Source organism: Apodemus sylvaticus, chromosome 23 (assembly GCF_947179515.1).
Source record: "Apodemus sylvaticus chromosome 23, mApoSyl1.1, whole genome shotgun sequence".
Lineage (NCBI taxonomy): Eukaryota > Metazoa > Chordata > Mammalia > Rodentia > Muridae > Apodemus > Apodemus sylvaticus.
The window spans coordinates 54861875-54884213 of NC_067494.1; the positions used below are offsets into that span (position 1 = coordinate 54861875).

The following is a 22339-nucleotide window of genomic DNA, read 5'->3' on the forward strand; positions in this document are numbered from 1 at the left end:
GGTCCTCTTTAGCCCGTACACATTTCTCTAGATACTCTCCCCTCCAAGCAACAGTTTCCTACTCCGTGCCCCACTAGCCCACACTGGCCAACATCTCCTTAAAATTCCATCTCAGTCCAGCCTCCTTTCTAGGTACTTCCCCTTGTCAATCACTTGTTCTCTGGTCCCGCCTTATTTCCCCTCAGAGCCAACCGCAATGCTGAGTGCTCTCCTGCGCAGCGACCCGGAAGCGGTTTTGCTCTACTTACATCTCGTAGCTGGGTGAGTTTTCCTAGATCCTTTAGATCGGTTGCTGGCACCCAGAAACCCAGAATTCCTCTGCCCTGGAATCCCCATCTTGTGTGCAAAGCTCCACTAAAGGATGCGGAGAGCTGCGAGACTGAGGAAGTAGGCATGTGGGAGGGAGATGGCAGCGGAGCCAGGCGAGAGGGGTGCCCGGAGAGGATGCAGCCAGGAAGGAGCGGGACGTGGATTCAGAAGCTTCCGCGGTGGGGGAGGAGACGTGACTAGCGTTTGTGCAGGCAGTGCCAGGTGATACGGGACTAGAGAATGCTGCAGGTGACAGAGTGACGGAGTGGCAGAGGAGATGCGTGCTGCAGCGCCGGATGGAAGGGAAAAAGAAAGCAGGGTCTGGAGATGCTGGCCAGAGTGGAGGGGAGAGGGAGAACAGCTAAACTGCCAGAATGTTGAGGGCAGTGTGATAGAAAGAAAAGCAGGAGATGGAAGCGAAAGGGGAAGTATCTGGGCAGAACTTGCACGATCAAGTTCTCTGACCAAGTTCTCAGCACAAAGATTTATTTGCCCTAGAGGGAGAGAGGACTCGGATAAAGGTCAATGACAGGAGACAGAAGAAGAAGGGGAAGGGAACAGAGAATTCCGAGGGCAGAAAAGGGGAAAGAGAGAGGGGTAAGGAGTATTTGTCCAGGAGTGGGACAAATGACTGCCTCTAGATAGAGAGGAGACCTGTGTGACCCATAGGCAAATGGTGCTTTATAGAGGTAACATGAGAATCCCCGTGATAGGACGAGGTGTTTCATTTTAATCTGGCATATTAATTAGGTGAGCCAAAGGTGCCCTTTGGTTGCCAGACTTCAATGCGATGATAGCTGGGCCTTCATAGTAAGCCTCAAGAGGAGCAATTGGCCAAATAAGGGAATAGACCTTAGAGGCAGCTTTAGGAATGTAATCTAAGAGTTTTTAGCGAGGCAGAGGGAGGAAAACGGTAAGGCCTAGCAGAGTCATGGTCACCATGCTGGAGCTGGCCAAGTCCCTTTCAGAAAGGGTGAATGAGGTAGTGCAGAATGAGGGAGGGGCGGCTGGGTAAAGGAGAGGTTGATGGAATAGGAAGGTTGTTACTACTGAGCTTGTTTTTGTTGTTGAAAAAAAAACACGTAACTTTTGTTTACATTTTAGAAGTATGGAAGGAGCGTTGCAAAAATTGACTACTCTGATGGGCGTTAACTGATAGTCTTAGGCATGGTGGCACAGATCAGTAATGCCAGCATGTGCAAAGAAAGCTGGGGTAGGAAAATGGAGAGTTTAAGGTAGCCTGGAATAAGTAACTCAGACACTTTCTCAATGAGTAAATACTGTTGCGGTTAGACATTTACTGACATTTTGTGGTTCTTATACAGCCAGAACTGATGTGACACTTTTAGACAGTGTCACCCTTCTTTGACAGAGGTGTGGTGTGGAAGAGCTGTGGGATTCTTTTTCCCCCTAACACTTAGCTTTTAGCATAGAATGTGTTGCCTCTGGTCACACTAAATGTGTGATGTTTTTTCCTTTCTTTCTTTTTTCTTAAAATTATATTTATTTATCTATTTATTTATTTATTTATTTTAATTTATTTACATTTCAAATGTTATCCTCTTACCTACTTTCTCCCCCTCCCAGAAACCCCCTATCCCATCTCACTCCCCTTGCTTCTGTGAGGGTGTTCTTCTATCCACCTACCCATTCCTGCCTCTCTGTACTAGATTCCCCTACACTGGGGCATCTATCAAACCTTCATAGGACCAAGGACCTCTCCTCCCATTGATGCCTGACAAAGCCATCCTCTGCTACATATGTAGCTGGAGCCATATGTACTCTGTGGTTGGTGGCTTAGTCCCTGGGAGCTCTAGGGTGTCTTGTTGGTTGATATTGTTGTTCTTCCTATGGGGTTGCAAGTCCCTTCAGCTCCTTCAGTCCTTTCTCCAACGCTTCCATTGGGGATCCCACACTCAGTGAAATGGTTGGCTGCCAGTATTCAACTGTATTTGTAAGGCTCTGGCAGGATCTCTCAGGAGACAGCTATAGCAGGCTCCTTTCAGCAAGGCTTTCATAGTATTCAAAATAGTGTCGAGTTTGGTGACTGTATCTGGGAGGGATGTCCAGGTGGGGCAGTCTCTGGATGGCCTTTCCTTCTCCTTCAGGCGGCTAGCTCCCTGTCAGGCACTAAGTTAATGATCTGTGCTTTAACGCATATCCCACTCACTTCCTGAGGATGACATCAAGTGCCACAATCTCTCACCTCTGCCCCCCTTTTACTTCCAAGCTCCCTGTCCTGAATATAACCTGCTGTCACAGGTTCTGTTAATCTACTCGCTTAGCCCCACATTCTCAGGGACATAGTTTGGTTAGGTTTTCTCATGACAAGAAACAAGGCAAAGGGAACAGGTGACTGTTTCAGAAGAATCTCCTGTAAAGTTTCAACATGTCAAGTAGGAAAGCTGTCCCTTCTGAAGTGTTAGCTGAGTACTCTGCTTATATTTATTTTGTCCGTGTGGTTATATGTATTTGTATGTATACATGTGTACATTCTGCGTGTGGGCAGTGGTGACCTTGTATTCCTGATCTTACTGAGGTGGGATCAGGTTCTAGAGAAAAGTGCCAAACCTCCTGTTGTCCCTCTGGTAGTAGTTTGTTGTTGCTATATCTGCTTGACATAGTGGGCTACAGACACCCATATTTCTACATGATCAATGAAGTCCTTCCTCTGACTGTGGCTCTGGACACAGGAAGTGGGTGTCTTGCTGGGGGTTCCCATGCACCTGTAATCCCAGCTCTCAGGAGACTGAGGCAGCAGGATCATTCATTCAAGGCCAACCCAGGCTCTATAGAAGGTTCTTGTCTCAAAAGGGGATGGGAAGTGATTGTGTTTATCCTGAATATTGTAATTTTACCATTTTGAGAGAAGGTTCTGTTAGTTCCATATGGCCTGAAAATCACTATGCTGTCCAGGCCTTTGCTTTGAGAGATGCAATGGTATGTGTATGCCTCAATACCCATGCTTTATTATTTGTTTATTTGTTTGTTCATTCATTCATTCATTCCCAGAATAAGAGTTTTTATATCACTTTGCAAGTCTGTGATATACTTAATTAATTGTATGCTTTTGGTATTCAGGATTGACTTCTAAAAACGAATGTTGCACAAGGAAGAACCTGAGAGGAGGAGAAGGAAAAGGAAATAAAAAGATCCAGGATGGCTGTCACTCAGGTACAGTAAGTGCGCCCCTTCCCCATTGGTTGTCTGTTCTCTGAAGTGTAAGGTATGGAACCTGCCCACCTTCACTGGGTATAGACTAGACTTGTTCACTTGCTTTTACTCGAATTTTCCCTTAGCCACTAAATTTTATGATGCCATGATCCTGTCATATAGAACATGGGAGAAGTCGGGTAGTGATGGCGCACGCCTTTAGTCCCAGCACTTGGGAGGCAGAGGCGTGGATTTCTGAGTTTGAGGCCAGCCTGGTCTATGGAGTGAGTTCAAGGACAGCCAGGGCTACACAGTAAAACCATGTCTCGAAAAACAAATGGACCAAAAAGAAGGAAGAAAAAACTTGGGAGAAGCCTTTATACTGTTGGGCAGGAAGGTTTGTCTAGGATCATATCCAAGTAAACTGTTAGCACTCTAGATGTAGGTTAAAGAAGCTACACATGGGAAGTCATATGTTAATGTGCACAGATGCCTTTTAGAGTTATGAGGGAAAGGAGACCTTCATGGGAAATCATATTCTGGCGAATCCAGTATACCACAGATAGTAAAGTTAATGGTCAGTATTTCTGAGAGAACATCTCAATGACTAGAAAGTAGAATTAGAGATAGAGGGTGTTGTATTTCATTATCAAGATATTACAGTTTTGGGTTCAGGTTCTTTTGTGTGCTATTTTCTCTTATTTATTTTTTTTATTTGTTTTCATTTATTTATTCAGTTTACATGCTGATCCCAGGCTCCCCCGCGAAATCCCCTCCCCCATTACCACCTCCCCTTCTCAGAGAAATGGGTCTCCCCACTTAGGTTCGTCCCAGACCTGGGACATGAAGTCCAAGCAGGACGAAGCACCTCCCCTCCCACTGAAGCGTAGCCAGACAGTCCAGCTGTGGAAGGGGGTCCCGTGGCAGGGAACAGAGTCAGAGACAGCCCTGCTCCAGTTGTCAGGGGGCCCCATCTGCTACGGATGTGTAGGGGGTCTAGTTCAGCCCCTGCAAGCTCTTTGGTTGGTGATTCAGTCTCTGCGGGTGATGTCTTTGTAGGTCTTCTTGTGGTGTCCTTGTCCCCTCAGGGTCACTCAGTTCTATCTCCCACCCTTTCCCAAGGCTCTGCAAGCTCCACCTTGTTTGGTTGGGGGTCTTTGCCTCTGTTTCCATCCACTGCTGGATGAAGCTTCTCAGGAGACAGTTATGCAGTGTTCCTGTCTGCAAGCATATTGGAGTGTTTTGCAAGTTTGGTTGGTTAGGTTTGGTTTTGATTTGTTTTGTTCTTGTTTTTAGAGAGACTGTCTCCCTATTTAACTCAGGCTGACTTCCTGAGTGCGGATAAGATCATGCACATCAGGCTTTCGTGTCCGTGTACATGTAAAGTATGTACATGTTCATGTGAGTCTGTACTCGTGTGTATGTGTGTTTGGAGGTCAGAGATCAAAAGGAGCATCTTCCTCAGTGGCTTACCGCTTTTGTTTTGATATAGTATCTCTCATGGAATCTGGAGTTCATGGTTGGTTAAGCTCCATGGGTCTGTCTGTCGCCATGGGTCTGTCTGTCACGTAGCACTGAGTTTCCAGATGCATTCAGCTTTTGCGTAATGCTGGGGATGAAACCTTCAGTCCTCATGCTTTCCGGGCAAGCACTTTACTCCCTGAGCTGTCACTAGGAATTACCCTGAGTGCTCAGCAGTAGGGGCTTCGGTCAACAACTCATCCTCAAGACCCTGCTGTTCCCATGGGATGCTTGTGAAGCTGGCATTTGGGGTAAAAGCAGTTCTATTTTTCAGCCCTCTGAGAACATGTCCTTGTAATAAAAAAAAAATGCAGTAACACTTTCCTCCATTGGATTTATTACATATTCAGGAATAAAACTTTGAGCATGTGTCCTGACATGACTCTTCCATCGTAAATCTGGAAGCGGTCCTGAGTTTTAGGCAGTGATGCTCAGCATACCCTTCGCTGCATAGTCTTCCAGTTTCTCACACAGCAGGAAGCCGTAGCTGCACGTCCAACAAGCGGTTATGCAATTTTTAAAATTGTATTTATTTACTTTTTAAAAAAAATCATTTTAGGATACTTTATTTTGCATGTTTGCCTTTTAGGAAAAAAGGCTAGCTTACTTATCTCCTTTACGACAGCCTTTACCTCTGTTCCATGGACCCCTGTGTAGTCCAAGCTGCCCTTGACTTCATAGTAAAAGCTTTTGCCTCAGTTTCAAGAGGCGTGTGAGTTACTATCTCCATCTCTTCACAGTCTGTAGGAACATTCTGTAAATGAATATGCACTGCTCTTCCACAGTCTTCAATGAGTGAGGCTTAACCCATCTTGTGCTAGAACGTGGGTTCTGATAAGTAGATGCTCACTTTACACAACTAGACTTGCTATGCTAATTCTACCTTCTGCCCTGGGTCCTGTGTTGACATACCATCTCAGATTTCACTGCTAAAATCAAAAGTGTTTTGATTTCTTGTGCTCCATTTTATATTCCTCTGTTGAGAATTCTCTTTAGATTTGTACCCCGTTTTTCACTTGGATTTGGCTTGTTGGTGTCTAGTTTCTTGAGTTCTTTATATATTTTAGATATCAGTCCTTGGTCAGATGTTCTTTTCCAATTCTGCGGGCTGTTGTTTCGTCCTATTGACTAAGTGTCCCTTGTCGTACAGAAGTTTTCAGTTTCACGAGGTCTCATTTATTAATTGTTGATCTTAGTGCCTGTATTATTTGTATTCTGTTCAGGAATTTGTCTTCTCTGCCAATGTGTGCAAGACTATTCCTTTCTTTCTCTTCTATCAGGTTCAGTCAATATGGTTTTATGTCACGGTCTCTGTTCCACATGGACTTGAGTTTTGTGCAGAATGATACGTAAAGATTTCATTCCTCTATGAACCAACATCCAGTTATATCAGCACTGTTTGTTGAAGATGCTTCTTTGCCATTGTGTATTTATGACTTCTTTATAGAAAGTCAGATCTGTCCTTTGATAAAGAAATGAGAAATATGCAATGCGTGTGGGTTTACATTTTGGTCTTCAGATTAATTGATTAATCGGTTTTTATGCCAATGCTCTCTGTGGTTCTGTAGTACATCTTGAGATCCGGGATCGTGACTCTACCAGAAGTTTTTTTTTTTTTTCATTACTTATTATTGTTTTAACTATCCTGAGACCTTTTGTTTTTCTGTATGAAGTTGACGATTGTTCTTTCAAGGTCTGTAAACAATTGTGTTGAAATTTTGATGGAACTGCATTGAATCTATAGATGTCCTTTAGTAGGGTGTCCATTTTTACTATGTTAATTTTACAGATCTATAACATGGAAGATCATTCCATCTTTTGATATCTTCTATTTTCTTTTTCAAAGAATTGAAGTTTTTATTATACAGGTCTTTTACTTGCTTAGTTAGAGTTACTCCAAAATATTTTATATTACTTGTGGCTATTTTGAAGGTTTTTTTTTTACATGATATATTTCTCAGTTTTTCATTTGTATATAGGATGGCTACTTATTATTATTATTATTATTATTATTTATTATTATTATTATTATTTTGAATTAATCTTGTATGGAGCCACTTTGTTGAAGGAATTTCTTAGCCATAGGAGTTCTCTAGTAGAATTTTTGGGGTTGCTTATGTATACTATCATATCTTCTGCAAATAACAATACTGTGACTTCTGTTCTATTTTATATACTCTTTTTTGCCTTTAGTTGTCTTATTCCTTCAGTTAGAACTTTAAGTACTATATTGAATAGACACAGAGATAGAGGACAGCCTTGTGTTCCTGATTTTAATGGAATTTCTCTGTGTTTCTCTCCATTTAATTTGAAGTTGTCTATAGACTTTCTATATATTGCCTATATTATGTCCACATATGTCTGTTGTATCCCTGATCTCTCCAAGACTTTTGTTATGTAGGGGAGTTAGATTTTGTCAAATGTTTTTTTCGCCATCTAATAAGATGATCATGTGTTTTTGTTGTTGTTACTGCTTGTTTGTCTGTTTGCTTTCTTTCTTTGTTTATTTATATGGTGGATGACATTGACAGATTTTCATATGTTAATTTATCATGCACAGATGGGATGATGTCTACTTGATCACAGTGGAAAATGTTTATGATGTGTTCTTATATTTAGTTTGCAAGTACTTTATTGTGTATTTTTGCATCAGTGTTTATGAGGAACATTGGTCTTTAATTCTTTTATTTTGATGAATATCTTTTTGGTTTGTTTATCAAGTTGACCTTGGTCTTATAGCATGAATTTGATAATGTTCTATTTTCTATTTTGTGGAATAATTTGAGGGATATTGGTGTTAGGTCTTTCAATGTCTGGTTAAAATTTTATCCTGAAATTCTCTGGCACTGTACTTTTCTTGGTTTGGAGACTTTTAAGGACTGCTTCTATTTGCTTAGTGTTTATACCGCTATTTAAATGTTTGTCTGAGCTTAAGTTCTATATGTAGTATCTATTGAGAAAATAATCCATTGCTTTTAGATTTTCCAGTTTTGTGGAGTACAAGTTTTTGCACTGTGATCTAATTATTCTTTGCATTTCCTCAGTATCATTATTTTCCTTTTTTCATTTCTGGTTTTGTGAATTTGGATATTATCTCTGTCTTTTAATGAGTTTGGGTCATGGCTTGTCAATTTTGCTGATTTTCTCAAAAACCAACTGGTTGTTCATTTATCCTTTGCATTTTCCTCTTTAGTTCTGTTTTATTGATTTCAGTCCTGAGTTTGATTATTTCCTGCCATGTACTCCTTCTTTTTATTCTAAAGCTTTTAGGTGTCCTGATAAGTCACTAGAATGTTATCTTTCTGCTCTCTTAATGAAAGCACATAGTGCTGTGAACTTTCCTCTCATCACTTTTTTTCTGTAACGCAAGTTTCAATGTGTTGTGCATTCATTTTCATTGAATTCTAGGAAGTCTTTAATGCCTTTATTTATGCCTTGACATTGAATTTGTTCAGTGTCCATGAGTTTGTAAGCTTGCTGTTGTTTCTGTTGTTTAAATGCAACTTTAATCCATGGTAGGATGATAGAATCCTATCTAGGAAGATAGAAGGGGTTATTTTCCTTTTAGTTAATTGGGCCAGTTTGTGACCCAGTATGTGGTCAGTTTTTGAGAATATCCCATGAGTTGCTGAGAAGCAATGTTCTTTTGTATTTGGGTGAAAATTTTTGTATATGTATGTAGGGTCCATTTGATTCATAATGTCTGCTAGCTCCATAATTTTCTGTGTAATTTTTGTCTGGATTACCTATCCATTGGCAAGTTGGATATTAAAGTTTCCCACTATTAATATTGATTCGATATGTGATTTATGTTTTAGTAAGGTTTCTTTTACAACTTTAGTTTCCCTAGTGTCTAGGGCACAGATATGAAGAAATGTCATTTTGCTGCATTTTTCCTTTGGTGAGTATGAAATGTGCTTCATCTCTTTTGATTCATTTTGACTTGAAGTGTATTTTTTAGATATTAGCATAGCTACAGCAGCTTGCTTCATTAGCCTATTTGCTTGCAAAAATCTTTTCCCAACCTTTATTCTGGTGTAATGTTTATGTTGAGATGTGTTTTTTGTATGCAGAAGAAGGATAGATCTTGTTTTTATATCAATTCTCTTCGTCTATGTTTTTTATTAGTGAATTACAATTATTGATATAACAGATAATTAATTACAAACGATTGTCAATTACTTTTATTTTGTTATTGTTGTTGGCAGAGATCTGAAGACATATCATTTTGCTGCATTTTTGGGGGCATGAAATGTTCTTGTCCATCTCTTTTGATTAATTTTGGCTTGACGTTGTGTATATGTGTGTTTGTGTGTGTGTTTCCCTTCTGTAGGTTTTCCTGGTGTGAGATTATTTATTGCATGTGCTTTTACGGGTGTAGTTAACCATTTTGCGTGGGATTTTTCCCTAGTACTTTCTCTAGGGATGGATTTGTGGATAGATAGTATTTAAATTTGGCTTTGTCAGGGAATATCTTGTTTTCTTCAGCTGTAGAGGTTGGTGAATACAGTAGTCTTGGCTGTAATCATTCGTCTTCTACCCTGGCCCTTTTGGCTTTTAGAGTCTCCACTGAGAAGTTGGGTATAATTCTTATAGGTCCACCTTTATTTATATTTATATTTGTATTTATATTTGTATTTATATTTATATTTATACTTATAATTATATTTATATTTATATTTATATGTATTTAATTTACTTGACCTTTTCTCTTGCAGCATTTAATATGCCTCCTTTATTCTGTATGTTTAATGTTTTGATTGTTATGTGTCACAGGGACTTTTTTTTTCTGGTCCAATTTATTTGGTGTTCTGTAAGCTCCATCCCTATGTTTGTGAGGTTTTGAAATTTTTCTTCTGTTATTTTGTTAAATATATTTTCCAGCTTTTGATCTGGGATTTTTCTCCTTTCTCTGTTCCTATTAATTTTAGGTTTGGTTTTATCATTGTGTCCCAGATTTTCTGCATGTTTTGTAACACAAACTTAGTAGATCTAACATTTTCTTTGATCAATGAATCTATTTCTTCTGTAGTAGCCTTAACCCCTGAGAGTCTTTCTTCCCTCTCCAGTAGTCTTTTGCTGACGTTTGATCTTTAGCTATGCTAAATTCTAGTTACTCCCAGAGATTATACATAGGCTCAATTAGTGATGCTCTGTGACCTTGTCCCCCAAGTTATCCTTGATTCGTGAATAAATATGCTGACAGTCAAGAGCTGGCCAGAAGAGACATAGGTGGGATTTAGGTAGGGGTCCTAGGCTTAGGGTTGAAGGAGAACCACAAGGTGAAAAAAAAGTGAAGAGAGGAGAAGCCCTTGGGGTAAGAATCTTAAAATAATGGCCCTATACACTGGCATGGCGAATTATATAATGGGATTATTGGATGAAAAACAGGCAAAATGGCATAGAATATAGATATCTGCTCAGCTCTTGTGCTAAGACTGATTATAAAGGTTGTGTGTATCTTTTATCTGGGGACGTCAAAGGCAGGGTAGAAACCCTGAATTGAGAGTAAATGTTTCTACAGCACTTTCAAAACATGAGTAATTCCTTCTAAAAACTAACTTTACCTTCATTGTTTTGAATTAAAAATCAAGGGTGTACTAAGGGTGTGTCTGTATTCCAGCCAGAGGGATTAAAGGTACGTGCTACTTCACAACTAGGAAAAAAATATTTCCCAATAAACAGCATAATCTTGGAGTTCACAGTGTGATGAAATAACCTGTAACAGGCAGGCATTGAAATGTGTTTTCTAAGCCAAGTCTCGAGAGTAGGACAGTTTACCTGACAGCCAAGTCACTCGCCTGTTCTTCTGACTGATGGCCTGAACCTGCATGGTGGGATTGTGTGGAAATTGTGGAAATGTGCTGGAAATGGCAGCAGGGTTCTATAAAGGGGACAGTGAGGTGGGAGCATAGAAATAGTAGAATATGCCTTTAGGAATCAAGTTGAGGGAGTAAGACAGTTAAACTGGTGGGCAGGCCACTCACCTGTTTTGTTTTGTTTTGTTTTCTTAAAGCCTCATGACATTATCTCTGAAGACACTGCTCATGCAATAGCTCAGCTAGAAACTGAACAGGGTGTGTCAATCATCTTATCTAACAGTACAATTGAGATGAGTCTATGGGTTTTGCTTTTTTCCTTTTATGGGATGAGAAATAAGTGATAGTTATTGGGTTTGGGCAAAAGGGCGTAGAAAATACCTGGGTGGACAGAGTGAATGTGTGGGAATAGGAGGTAACTAAAAGGGCAGGCCTGGTTGGCTTTCAGGTTTGCTGTTTGTATTACTCACAAACATGAGAAATGTACTGCAACATACCATAATATCTCAAAGAGAAGCAAGGTAACCTTAGAAAGAAGCTATATTTCTCTGATACATTTTAATCTGGGAACAGGAAAAACAAGGTCTTGTTGCTCTCATCCAACAGAAAGCTTAGGCTAGCCCGCATATGAAGTTTTCTCCACATCCCAGGCAAGTAATTCTCCAATTTACCCCAGCTCAGTGTCAGCTAATTCTGTTGCATTCTGACACTAGACAGCTAGAAGCCTCAGTTCCACAGACTGCTCTCCCTCTCTTAAAGTTTATGTTTTATTTTCTATGGCAGCTCACAGTACTCAGCAGAACCCTATCCTTTCCCTATTTATAATGAAGGACATTCCGAAGAGTATAGATGAATAGTTAGACAAAGACAACACAGAAGGTGAGGTACAGGAGATAAGCTGTGGCTTTCACACCCCTCTTGGGTAAGCCACTCTCTAGGACTTTAGACCATGGCAGAATGTGAGGAAAGAATTTTAAACTCTGTGCTTTGAGGATGTATGGAGGTTCAGTCAGTCACATATGATTATTTAACACCATTGCTTACTGCTGTTCACCTGAGACTTCAGCACCTCTGCTCTCCCTAGAGGATCAGGAGTAAGGCCTGAAATTCAGACCTATTCCTGCCTTGGTCATCTTGGTTCCCAACAACCGTCCTGAAGCTCAGGACCCTCAGAACTTTATTTCAACTATCAATATCATCATAGGAGACGAATTCATTCTTATTAATCCAGAGATGGCAAGTGAATTATACATCTGAGAACAAAACAAAGACCTGTATTTTGTAATGTTACACATGGAGATGGTTTTTTTTTTTCTCTCTCTTTAAATTAGTTTATCCTTTTGGTTTTCCCCTTGTCTCATCTCTTTGTAAAGATCCTAAATCTCAACATGGTAAAATGTGTCTGTTCCCTTTTAGGGACAGTTGACATTCAGTGATGTGGCCATTGAGTTCTCTCAGGAGGAATGGGAATGCCTGGACCATGCACAGAGGGCGTTGCACAGGGACGTGATGTTGGAGAACTACAGGAACCTGGTCTCCCTGGGTAAGGATGGCCTCCTTTGTAACTTCGCATTTTCTTTCTGTGCCTTTGGGAAGCCATATTACTTTTTTACCTTTCATCTATACCTTCTTTCTTCCCTCCCTTTCTGCATTGGGAATAGAATCCAAGAACTTTTACACAGACACACATTCTGCTACTGGGCTGTGTTCCAGGCCCTTATGGTAAATTTTTGTTGTTGTTTACTTTTTATTTATTTTCTTTGGGTTGTATAGTCTAGTAGGCTTGAACTTACAGTCTGATTGCCTCACACTCCCTAGTACTGAAATTATAAGCCTTTGCCACTATACATGATTCATGGTGTGTAGACATGTGTTTAAAGTATCTAAATTCTTGCTGTCTTTCCCTGAGCTTTTGAGTCAGTCGTTCTTGGTAGATTACTAGTTATCTGGCCATTAAGCTCCCAGGAGGCATTTAGTGATGAGTTTGTGAAGTAGTTTTCTAGATTTATATGTAACATGTTCTTGCCTCACATTAGCACAGTATGGAATTTCTATAAAATCCTTAGTACCTGATGTTACTGTCTTTTTATAAACAGGAGTCACACTTCCAAGTCTGAATGCTGTGTCTAAATTGGAACAAAACAAAGGGCCCTGGACTGTGGCGAGTGAGACAATAGGAAGCAGAAACTCAAATGGACAGGAATATGTCAGAACTGTGAGTGCAGGTAAGCTCTCAAAGGGCAGAGGAGAAGCTGCCTCACTGCGTAATAGCAGGTGCAAGGTCTCAGTGAGAAACAAGTCTGTCACTATTCTTTACAGGGACAAAAATTTAGCCGTTCATTCTCAAAGTGAATAACACTGAATATGATACTGTATTAGTAATAGAGATCAATTATGAAATAATCAGGATAAACCAGACATGGTAGTACATGTCTTAATCTAAGGACTTGAGAAGCTGAGGCAGGTGAATATTTATAAGTTTGAGACAAACCTGCTGCACATATTAAGTTCCAGACAAATCAAGGCTGTGTAGTGAGACTCTGTCCCAAAGGAAATAAAAATTAAAAATGAAATAATTAGGCTAACAAGCAAAACAATGCACAAAGTTCATTATTTGGTTCATTTTGCTCAATAACACATTCTTCAGACTGATAGACATTGTTGTAATTGGAACTTTCTTTTTCTGAAAAACAAAACTAATATAACACATAGAGAGTCAACTGGTTGCATACAAGAAGGTTAATTAAATAGTCAACTACAAGGAACATCACAGAGAATAGTACAGACATCCCATGGACACATCAGTCTTTTAGCTATATACTCAGAAGCTGAGTTGCTGGATGATACAATACCAGCATCCTTTCTGGTTCATCTGTCTCAGTATGTCACCTTGTCCATACTTATTTTCATTACCGTAAAACTTCACGTGAGTGACTGAGAAGAACTTTGGTGCTGTGAGCTAAATGACCAGGTTTTTCTTATTTAGCATCAGGTATTTCCCTCTGAGTTTGGAGAAAGAATTTGCATATCATATATCCAAGAGGGAATGAATAGCCAAAACTTGAAACCTGAAACAATCAAGTTTCAAAACAGCACTCTTAAAAATGGGGATGGACTCACGTGTGTGTACAATAGAACTATGGTTAAGCCCAGGGCCTAGCTGAGCTAGTAGTATTCTACCATCTTCCAGTGAGCATTGTATTTTTTTCTCTTTTTTTGTTTATTTGTTTGTTTGTTTTGTTTGGTCAGTTTGTTTGTTTTTTGCTTTTTCATAACAGGATTTCTCTGTGCAGCTACAGCTGTCCTGGACTCATTCTGTAGACCAGGCTGGTCTCAAACTGAGAGATGCACCTGGTGCTGCCTCTGATTGACAGTATTAAAGGCATGTGCCACCTCCAACCATCGCATTCTTTTCTTTTCTTTTTTCTTTTTTTTAAAAGATTTATTTATTTACTATATGTAAGTGCACTGTAGCTGTTTTCAGACACACCAGAAAAGGGCATCAGATCTCATTACGGATGGCTGTGAGCCATCATATGGTTGTTGGGGTTTGAACTCAGGCCTTTCAGAAGAGCGTCACTGCTCTTAACCACTGAACCATCTGTCCAGCCCTATTTTCTTTATTCATTTTCTGGCATACATGAAAACTGATTCCATATCTAGGCTATTGTGAGCCTTACTGTCATAATTATGATTATGCCCTCATGTCTTCCTAATAGTGACTTCACGTCATACATACACAAACATGTTAGTGGAATGGCTGAATGTCGTGTTCCTTTTATTTTTATTTTTGCTATTTCTGCATAGAAAACCCTGTTTTTTCCTTAATAAGAAAGTGTTTATCATTTTACAACATACAGAGTTTTATTTTTAATCTATCTTATTTTTTACTTCTGTGTATATGTATGTGAATACATATGAGGGCTGATGCTCTCAAGAGTCCAGATAAAAGTTTTGGATCCCTGGAGTTTGTGTTTAGGCATGTGACTTGTCCAGTGTGGGTGCTGGGAACAGAACTCGGCTGCTCTTCAAGAGTGGTACATGTTCTTAATGCTTCAGCCATCTCTCTAGCTGCTACATTTAGCAATTTATGAATGTATGCATTGATTATTTGTATGGTTGCATTATCATGGAATTCTAGAGTTGTTTTGTATTATTTATTGGGACCTACAAGTGCTTGTTTTCTGTGTGTACTATGCAATGTAACAGACTTGTACTGATGGTTCATGTTAAAAATGTTTTTCATGAGTTAGTCTAGGTAAGTTTTTAAAGGCTCTTGTATCGTTTTTGTTAGTCCTGTTTTTGTGAATTTTTTATGTCTTTTTGCTATTATTTTGTATTTCAAAATTTCCACTTACTTAACTGATTTTATAAAGTAACTATTGTTAAATTTTATTATCATATTTTATGGTATTTTTATGTATTTATGAAAATATAATGTTAATATACTTTTTTCCGTTTACTTGTGATGCAGTCATATGCTTTTAGGCGATAATATGTATACTTATGATGTGATGGAAAATGATCTTTTCTTGGATTATGTAACTTTACTCAATACGAATAATTTGATCATAAGTTATTTGAAATGAGTTATTTCTTCTAGTGATTAAAATTATATACAATTACCTGTACTTAATTATGAAATCGCTGTTTTATGATAATTAAATTAGCTTTTATGTTTCAAAAATATACTCAGTAAATTTTATTTTTGTTGTAAATATTTTCAGTGTAGAATATCTTGTCTATACTTAATCAGAAAACTGTTATATCTTCTAGTTAACTCTCCTGAACATATAATTAAAGATTTCCTACCAAAAGAGAGTGGAGATTCAGGAGAAATAGTCCAGACAATGGTGGCAGAAAGATATAAAAGCAATGGCATTGAAGATTTTTCCTTCAGAGAAATCCAGCAGAACATTCAGAAATTTGAGTTTCACTGGGAAGAGCGTGAAAGGAATTTTAAATCCACTTGTAGAAGAGGTCAAGATAGTGGAAAGGAGACAGGAATAAACCTTAGTCAAAATGAGCTCCTGTTAAGCTTCACTTCACACCTACCTGAACAACTGCAGCCATTTCTGGCTGCAGGAAATGTTGATGGTAATGAAGCTAAGTCCATCAGCAGTGGTTCTTCAATTTTGTCATCTGACAGAATTCTTGCTAGTGGTGGCAAAGCACCCATTCTTCATGAACATGATGTTTATTCTTCACTATTCATGAAAGGACAGAAAGCACCCATTAAGGAAAAACCTTATCAATGTAATGAGTGTGACAAGGTCTTCAGATATACTTCTTCTCTAGCATATCATCGGCAAATTCACACTGGAGAGAAACTTTACAAATGTGTTGAGTGTGGGAAGGCTTTTTTTCGACGTTCCTATCTTTTGGTACATGAGAGGCATCACACTGGAGCAAAACCTTACAAATGTAATGAATGTGGCAAGTTGTTCACTCAGAATTCACACCTTAAAAGTCATCGAAGAATTCATACTGGTGAGAAACCATTCAAATGTAATGATTGTGGTAAAGCCTTTAGTGTTCGTTCAAATCTAACTCACCATCAGGTAATCCATACTGGAGATAAGCCTTATAAATGTAATGAGTGTGGCAAGGTCTTCAGTCAAACCTCAAGCCTCACGATTCACCGAAGAACTCACACTGGAGAGAAACCTTACAGGTGCAATGAGTGTGGGAAAGTATTCAGTTCACATTCCAACCTAAATACCCATCAGGCAATCCATACTGGAGAAAAACCCTACAAATGTTCAGAGTGTGGCAAGGTCTTTACTCAGAATTCACACCTCGCAAATCATTGGAGAATACACACTGGAGAGAAACCTTTCAAATGCAATGAGTGTGGCAAGGCCTTCAGTGTGTATTCCAGCCTCACTACTCATCAGGCAATCCATACAGGAGAAAAACCTTACAAGTGTGATGAATGTGGCAAGGTCTTCACTCAAAATTCACATCTTGCAAGTCATCGTGGAGTTCACAGTGGGGAGAAGCCTTACAAGTGTGAAGAATGTGGCAAATTCTTCAGTCAAACTTCAAATCTTGCAAGACATTGGAGGGTCCATACTGGAGAGAAGCCTTACAAATGCAATGAGTGTGGCAAAGCCTTTAGTGTGCGTTCTAGCCTGACTGCCCATCAAGTAATCCATACTGGAGAAAAACCTTACAAATGCACTGAATGTGGCAAGGTCTTCAGTCAAACTTCAAGCCTTTCAATCCATCAGAGAATTCACACTGGGGAGAAACCTTACAGATGCAGTGAGTGTGGGAAAGCCTTTAATTCACATTCCAACCTAAATACCCATCAAGTAATCCATACTGGGCAAAAACCCTATAAATGTCTGGAATGTGGCAAGGTCTTTACTCAAAATTCACATCTTGCAAATCATCAGAGAACCCATACAGGAGAGAAACCTTTCAAATGCAATGAGTGTGGCAAGGCCTTCAGTGTGTACTCAAGTCTGACTACTCATCAGGCAATCCATACTGGAGAAAAACCTTTTAAGTGTAGTGAATGTGGTAAGGTCTTCACTCAAAATTCACACCTAGCAAGTCACCAGAGGACTCATACTGGAGAAAAACCTTACAAGTGTAGTAAGTGTGGTAAAGCCTTTAGTGTGCGTTCAAGCTTGACTACCCATCAGGCAGTCCATACTGGTGAAAAACCTTACACATGTAATGAGTGTGGCAAAGTCTTTAGTCGAAGTTCCAACCTTACAAGTCATCAAAGGCTTCATGTTGGACAGGAGCAAATGTGAATATAGCAAGGTTTTGAGCATAACTCACTTCTTGCACAATATTCAGGAATACAATCCTAAGGAAATATTAGTATTGTGTTGATGAAAAACCCCCATCAGGAGTTCAAATATGTCACTAGATATAGTGGTATGCATGTATAACCATACCCTTTTCAGGGTATTGTGAGAGCACTGTCTGCCTGGGATACATAGGAAGAACTTGACTTAAAAAAAATAAATCAAGCTTTTATAGACATATAGCATATTAAGAAGACATTTCATACATGTAGAGAAGATGCTTCAGGACATGATTCCCACCTCTATAAACACATTAATGCACATCACTGATGAACTCATCTAATTGGCACTTACTGAGGATGTTATTTACCGACTGTTGCAGTGAAGGGTGAATGGAAGGAATTGCTCAGCCTCCTGTTTTCCATAGCTAATCTTTGATGTTACATTCCACAGAAGAATTGATAATTGCTGACCAATTAAAAGTCAAAATAGATAAAACATATATTTAAAAGGTTGAAGACATTGGATAACTTGGCTTTAATATTCGTGTATTCATTTATTTATGATTTCTTGCAAAATCTGCTTTGCTATTTGTGATTGTTATCTGCAACTTTCTGACGATACAATACCTGCCTCAGGGGCCTTTTGTTGCAGCCTCTGGAAAAAATAGGGTAAAAAGTCACATTAGTAGGAAAGGATCATATCTATCTGGTTTCTGAGAAGAATGACTCCATTCCACCTTTTAAGTATTGGCTAAGTTATTTCCCTAATTTGTGTTTACTTTCTGTATTAAATACCATGTCTCAAGCTAACTTGGTGAGAAAAGGGTTTATTTCATCTTATGGGTTATGGTTGATCAAGAGAAGGATAAGGGAACCTGGAAGCAGGGACAAAGGAGACAATGGGGAAATGATACCTGCTGACTTGCACTTCTTGGCTTAGCTTCCTTTATACAACCTAGGAGCACCTACCAAGGGGTGGCACTGCCCAAAGTTGTCTAGGCCCTTTTATATCAGTAATTAATAAAGAAAATACTTGACAGAAATGGCCAGAGTCCAGCCAGATGACTGTGATGTCTTAAGAGTCCCTCTTCTCAGGTAACTTTAGTTTGTATCAAATTATAAGATGTAATCAAATCATTTATCATCGGAAAGGGACAGGATATTGTAAAATTACAGCATTAATTTATTGTTCTTTGTGTTTGATGGGGGCATTCTGTGGGGCAAAAGCTATTGGAAAGAAATGATCTACCATCTGATCATGAGATACAGAAGCTGCCACAAAATTAGGATATTGCCTTTTTTGTGAAATAAGAACGATAGGCTATTAGATATGGGTTGTTTGTTGAATAAACTGCAAAAGACATAGTGAACTTCTATATCAAGTGACAACAGCTTTCACTCGTAGCAAATAATTTTTCTTACATTTAAAATTAAAGTGATAAACATTATTAGAATGGAAAATTTAACCCAAATACGGTGTAGGGGCTGTGTATGTAGCTAGTAGAGAAGCACATAGGTCATGTGTGTGAGGCCCTGAGTTCAATGGCCAGCAGCACCATAGGTAAAAAATACACAAAAGGTTTCTTAAGACATCATTTAACTACTGTTGTTAAGTTTTTCCACTGTCTCATTCAAAATATATCACTAATTGAACTTTTAGCTAATGAAAGTAAAGATTTTATTTTCCTCTGAATGAACTTGCATTTTCTTTTGTTTGTATACTTTTCCATATCAGTACAGTGCCTTCACATGTGAAATGAGAAAATGGAGTAAAGTTCTTCTGCTTAAGGTTTTCTGCTTTTTGAATGATTTCAAAGACCATAAAGGTTTAGGACCTTATAATTGTTTTTCAGTGAACTTGATCCATGCCCCTGCCATACTTTTATAGGTAAAGTATACATCATCAAAGACACATGGATCAGACTGTCAAAGTAAAAGTGACAGGGTTTCTGTATTCATATATACACTTGGAACTTCTCCTCATAGCTGTGCAACACTTCAGACATTCCACTGATAGGGTATGAACTATGCAGTGCTCACTGTTCTTGACTTTTATGAAAAATAAATAAATAAATTAACTTGAAGCATGTTGCCTATACCCTGGACAGCTCTCTACCTGACCCTACTTGCCCCTGGAGTTTGAGGTTAGGGGTGAGATCACAAAGTCTCTGAAATTGACTCCAGGAGCAGGTGAGAAATGTTGCAGCAAGCTCATCTGAGCACTGATGCAAGCTCTTTTAATTCCCTCTACCTGCACCCCCACTGGTCCCAAGAAAACATCTCTTCTAAACAGTAGTTCCTGATTGGCTGGCATTGTTTGCACTAGCAATCCTTGGTCTGTCAGGCAATCCTCAACTAGATCCTCCTGTAGGAATGCTGGTGTCACGGGCAGTCCTCAATTAGGTCCTACTGCAGGAGATGCTTTTGTGGCTGCACAGCCTCCAGCATTTCCATAGAGTCAGCTTCCCCACCCCTGTTCCTGCTACATATCTACCCTTTTGTTTTCAGATTTTGACAGTCTAGTTGGAGCCAGGGCGCCATTGCCCCGATATTTTTGACCCCCACGTTGGAGGATTCCCAGTATATTGGATTGTGCTCTGTGTTAGGTTGTCTGTCTCCCAGGGTCTTTCCTGTCATTGACTACCAGCCCTCAAAGAGATATTACTCTAGAGGCACTTCACACAAAGGGGAGACAAGGGACAGTCTACATGGTAGTCTCACAGATCTCTGACATCCATGCTTTGATCACTTTCTTGGGAGGGGTAAAATTTGGATTTTTGATTGCCATCAGCACCTAGAGGGTTGGCTTATTTATGGAAGGATACCTGGAGATATGCTGTGGGAGACAAACAAAATAACTATAAGTATGACAATTGCTATCATCACAGCATAAGAGGCTATCCAGGAGGGCTTAAAGAACCTCTTAATATTGTCCCATTAAAGAGAGGGCCACAATTTAGGAGAGGAAGGGGGTGTAAATCAAGACGGTTAGAAAGGCCACATAAATACCAATTGTTCGTAATAGGGTAATATCAGAATCTAATGGGATCTTTGTTAACATAGGGAGTGATAGTGGAAGCATCATGAGGGGTAAACCTCCACATACCAACTGTGAGGTTAGATGATAATATTAGGTAGTCCCTAGTGAATTTTACACTTAGTGCAGGATGGCAGTACTTCAAAGGGATAGGAAGTCCCACAAAAGTGGGCATTTCAGGGACCCTTGGATAGCAGGAGTGGACATGATATGCTTGGGGGAATCCTTTGGGAGATTTGTAATCAATAGGGGAACATGACATTCCATGCCTAATATGGTGCCATAAGTTAGATTACCATGAAAGTCCCCCGTAGTCATATTGTGTAACCATGACGATACAAGGGCTGGTGGAGGAGACATTGGTGGTAAAGCAGAGAATTTCCTCCGTGGACCAGGTGTCTTCTAATCATCCTGTAGTAGTGACTAAGTCTATGAAGGGAAAACCCAAACTCACATCAGAAGCGAAAAGACCAGAGTAGGCCAAGGAGTTAACTGCCACAGGCAAGAGAATGGGTGCAGGGTTACCAAAACGCAGAGCTCATCAGTCCTCCTTGGCTGAAGAAAAAAATTAATAAACTCACTATGTACATTACATGTCCATATTCTGATCTTCTTCTGGCTCCATCACTCCCTGGCCCGTAGCTGGGTAAACATCTCTCAAGGGCACCCATATTGGCTCAGTTGCATCCTGGGGAAAAACACAAGCATAACCTTGCCCCGATGTCAGAAGTGGAGCAGGCTGTTGCCATAGAGAGGTTATTGCGTCCCTCCATCTAACTAATGGAAGGGAGTGTCCCTTGCAAAAATGCCCAATGTTTTTAAGCAGGTCTCAGCCCTTCCTCATCAAAGGAGAAAAGTTTACATGGAACAGGACCTACACCAAGGCTAGATGTGGATCTCTTTTGGATTCTGGAGAGGTGACCAGAGCAACTTCTTTTATAAAGGAATGATTTGCTTTCTATCATTGCTTGAAATTTCTCATTCAGCTACTCATTGATTCCCCTTGATGTTTCATATTTTTTTATTACCTAAACCAGGGTGAACTGGAAAACACTGTTAAGTTCTACTGTCAGCTTTCCTCCTTTGGCCAGTTGCAGCATCTTCTGTACAGGAAAGCTGGAGAAGAATATCCCTAAAGTTTCACCTTTTACAAGTTGAGGCATTAGCTGGAGGGGTTTTGTCCTTAGTAAATCTTATTGTTCTATTCCAGCGTCAGAGCCTCCTATTTACAGTGCTAATCATTTAACACTGCTGTTTCAATTCTTGTCCTGACTGCAGTCTTTCTAGTGCTGTTTTGCTCTACAAACTATTTACCTCTCTGTGCTACATGTTGTAGTTTTTCATTGCAGACTCAAAATAAACTAGTACTAACAATGCAATTTTGAAAAATTTCCCGAAGAAATAAGTCCATTCCCTTTTAATACAGTATCAAGAAATTCTTGAGAAAGGGCAGAATCCAGCCATCTTCTTTGCCAATATGTCACATAAATTGTATCTAGCATAATTGATAATAGAGTCCTTGCTTTCTTCTGAAATCCCATTTCTCTCAGCATTGCTTTCATCTATGCTCACACTTACAGAAGTTCACAGTCACAGCTATTTGTTGAAGTGATCCTAAAGTCATGCCTGTGAATGGTCTTTCATATTTGTACTCTTTCCTATTCCCCCTTCTCTCTTCTTGGTCTTCCAAGGAATAGGAGGCATTTTACTACTATGCTTTTCAAATTTACAAAA

At 39.5% G+C, this 22339-nt stretch overlaps 1 protein-coding gene across 2 annotated transcripts; it reads left to right on the forward strand.

The window, feature by feature from the left end:
• The first annotated feature begins 203 nt into the window (after window positions 1–203).
• LOC127674106 (zinc finger protein 665-like) lies at window positions 204–19652 on the forward strand. 2 transcript variants are annotated; one of them, XM_052169969.1, is made up of 5 exons: window positions 204–261; window positions 3391–3483; window positions 12219–12345; window positions 12899–13027; window positions 15579–19652. In XM_052169969.1, exons 2-5 carry the CDS (start codon window positions 3469–3471, stop codon window positions 17567–17569), a joined length of 2262 nt encoding a protein of 753 aa, XP_052025929.1. In that variant the 5' UTR covers window positions 204–261; window positions 3391–3468; the 3' UTR covers window positions 17570–19652. The 2 variants fall into 2 exon arrangements, with proteins under 2 accessions (XP_052025929.1, XP_052025928.1); XM_052169968.1 differs by lacking the exon at window positions 204–261 and adding an exon at window positions 272–387.
• Window positions 19653–22339: the final 2687 nt, after the last annotated feature.